Source organism: Colobus angolensis, unplaced genomic scaffold (assembly GCF_000951035.1).
Source record: "Colobus angolensis palliatus isolate OR3802 unplaced genomic scaffold, Cang.pa_1.0 Scaffold34, whole genome shotgun sequence".
Taxonomy (NCBI): domain Eukaryota; kingdom Metazoa; phylum Chordata; class Mammalia; order Primates; family Cercopithecidae; genus Colobus; species Colobus angolensis.
Genome location: NW_012116710.1, coordinates 5,078,640 through 5,080,872, shown reverse-complemented (window position 1 = coordinate 5,080,872; position 2,233 = coordinate 5,078,640). Strand labels below are relative to the sequence as shown.

The window sequence follows — 2,233 nt, the reverse complement described above, 5'->3', positions numbered from 1 at the left end:
CCAGGATGGTCTCGATCTCCTGACCTCGTGATCCGCCCGTCTCGGCCTCCCAAAGTGCTGGGATTACAGGCTTGAGCCACCGCGCCCGGCAGTTTTCTCCTCTTTATAATGGAGTATGTGAGAGTATGTCCCCTTAAAGAGTCACTGGGGAGATTAATGGAATCTTCACGTGGGGCCTGGCATGAAGTTGGTGCTCCCTAAATGGGATCTGCTGCTTATCTGGGAAGTAACCAGGGCGTCAGCCTAAGGCCCAGACCATTGTCTTTTTTCCCTGCCCAGATTCCCTCACCTCATTTCCCACAGTGAATTGGATGTTATTGTCCTGGTTTCTCTTCAGGAAGCCATTGATATTCACCTGGAACCTAGCAGCAGGTGCAGGACAGGCACAGGTGAGGTCCCAGTGTCAGGGCTTCCACAGCTCGCAGCTGCCTCTCTCCCCATTCTCTCCCTTGGATCTCCCACTGGCTCCTCTGGGGACTCCGGGGTGAGGAATTCCCCTGGAGTCCACCCCGGCCCCCGGCTTGGGAAAGGATACCTTTTATCTGGAATGAAGGTCCCCAGGCCATTGCTGCTGACGTCCACATGCATGACCACACTGCCATTCTTGATAGGCATGGGCGTGTACCAGCTCATGCCACACACTTCCTCTGCCATGCATGGCTCTGCAAGGAGGCCCTGGGCACTGAAACTGCTGGGGCCTCCCAATGGCCAGTTCCAGGCCCCAGACCACACTGGGATCTCCCCACAACTCCCCATACCCGCCTCCATGCCATGGGTCCCACTGGGGCCTCTGTGTGGCCCCATCTAGGCCATGGAATGTGCTGAGCTCCTGCCCCCCCACATACCCTCCTCAGATCATGGCCCCACAGGGGCCCCCAGCAAACCCCAAACCCCTACCAGACTGCGACCCCTCCAGCCTCCCCCGGGCCCACCTTTGCTGCGGAAGGGGGCAGCCTCCATCTGGATCTGTAGCTGCTCTATCTTCCAGCGGTAGAAGTTGACTGGCGACTGGAAGGTGACCAGCACCACGGGCTTTAGCCCCGTCAGGTGGCCCATGCGCACCAGGTCCTCAGAGTGCTGAGGGTGAGACGGCCCCACGAGTGTGTCCTTATGGTAGCCTCTGGGTGCCCCCTGCCTTGAGCCCACCTCGAACAGCCTGTCTCCTGGGCTGGCCGGGGGCAGCACACTGTCCACCATATTATGGTCAGAGGACACGGTCTAGGTTTGGGGCTTGGATGGGGGATGGGCCAGCCTAGGAGGGGGCAGAGGGGTAAGGGGCTGTGGAGGGAGTCGGAGGCCTTCCTGGAGGAGATGACTCCAGAGCCAGTGTCTGCAGACAGAATGTGCATGTAGGGAATACATAGGGAAGGACAGCATGCGATGAGCAAAACTGTGCAGGTGGGAGGGATGCTGGGAAGGTGGGAGGGATGTGGCACCTAGGGTGCTGCTTTCCACTCCAGGAATTCCCAGTTCCAGCTTAAAAAAAAAAAAAAAATAGAGAGATGAGGTCTCACTACATTGCCTAGGCTGGTCTTGAACTCCTGGTCTCAAGTGAGCCTCCCACCCTGGCCTCCCAAAGTGCTGGCATTAAAGGCGTGAGCCATCTCATCCGACCCCCAGTCTCACTCTTGAGGTAGGCTTCCACCCTCTCTGCAGCAGACTTTCTGCCACCTGTGCAAGTCAGAGGACAGCCAGGTTCTGGGCCTGGAGCTTGGGGTGAGGGTGGGATGGGGTAGTTATACAGGAAGGAACTGAGGATGAGGGTGACAGGGCATGCCTGGACAGCCTCCCAGGGATGTGCGATCCTGGCTGGATAGAAAAGGGTGGGGAGCGCTTAGAGTGGAGATGAGAGAAGAGGAGAAGGATGTTTCAGACACGCGGACCAGCACCAGTGAAGGCTAAGAGGCGTCCCTGAGAGAAGGCGGCACTCAGGCCACCAAGGGGAGGCCTTGGTTGCTGTGGGACCAGGGCAAGGGATTTACCAGATCCAGTCGCCTGTGCACAGCCCTTCATCCAGAGGGCTGACTTTCTTTGCCAGGCTCCTTCTCCTTTTTTTTTTTTTTTTTAAGGAGTCTCGGCCGGGCGCGGTGGCTCAAGCCTGTAATTCCAGCACTTTAGGAGGCCAAGACAGGTGGATCACAAGGCCAGGAGATCGAGACCATCCTGGCTAACACGGTGAAACCCCGTCTCTACTAAAAAATACAAAAAACTAGCCGGGCGAGGTGGCGGGCAC

The 2,233-nt window shown here is 57.7% G+C and overlaps 1 protein-coding gene across 1 annotated transcript in view; it reads right to left on the bottom strand.

Annotated features, from left to right (window-relative positions):
- CATSPERG (catsper channel auxiliary subunit gamma) overlaps positions 1-2,233 on the bottom strand; it is a 33,010-nt gene that overhangs the window by 23,598 nt on the left and 7,179 nt on the right. Inside the window, exons 4-6 of the mRNA XM_011952515.1 lie at positions 933-1,077; positions 536-662; positions 290-362 (exon numbers count right to left, since the gene is read on the bottom strand). Of these exons, the coding sequence (XP_011807905.1) occupies positions 290-362; positions 536-662; positions 933-1,077 (345 nt within the window). The remainder of the gene's footprint in view (positions 1-289; positions 363-535; positions 663-932; positions 1,078-2,233) is intronic.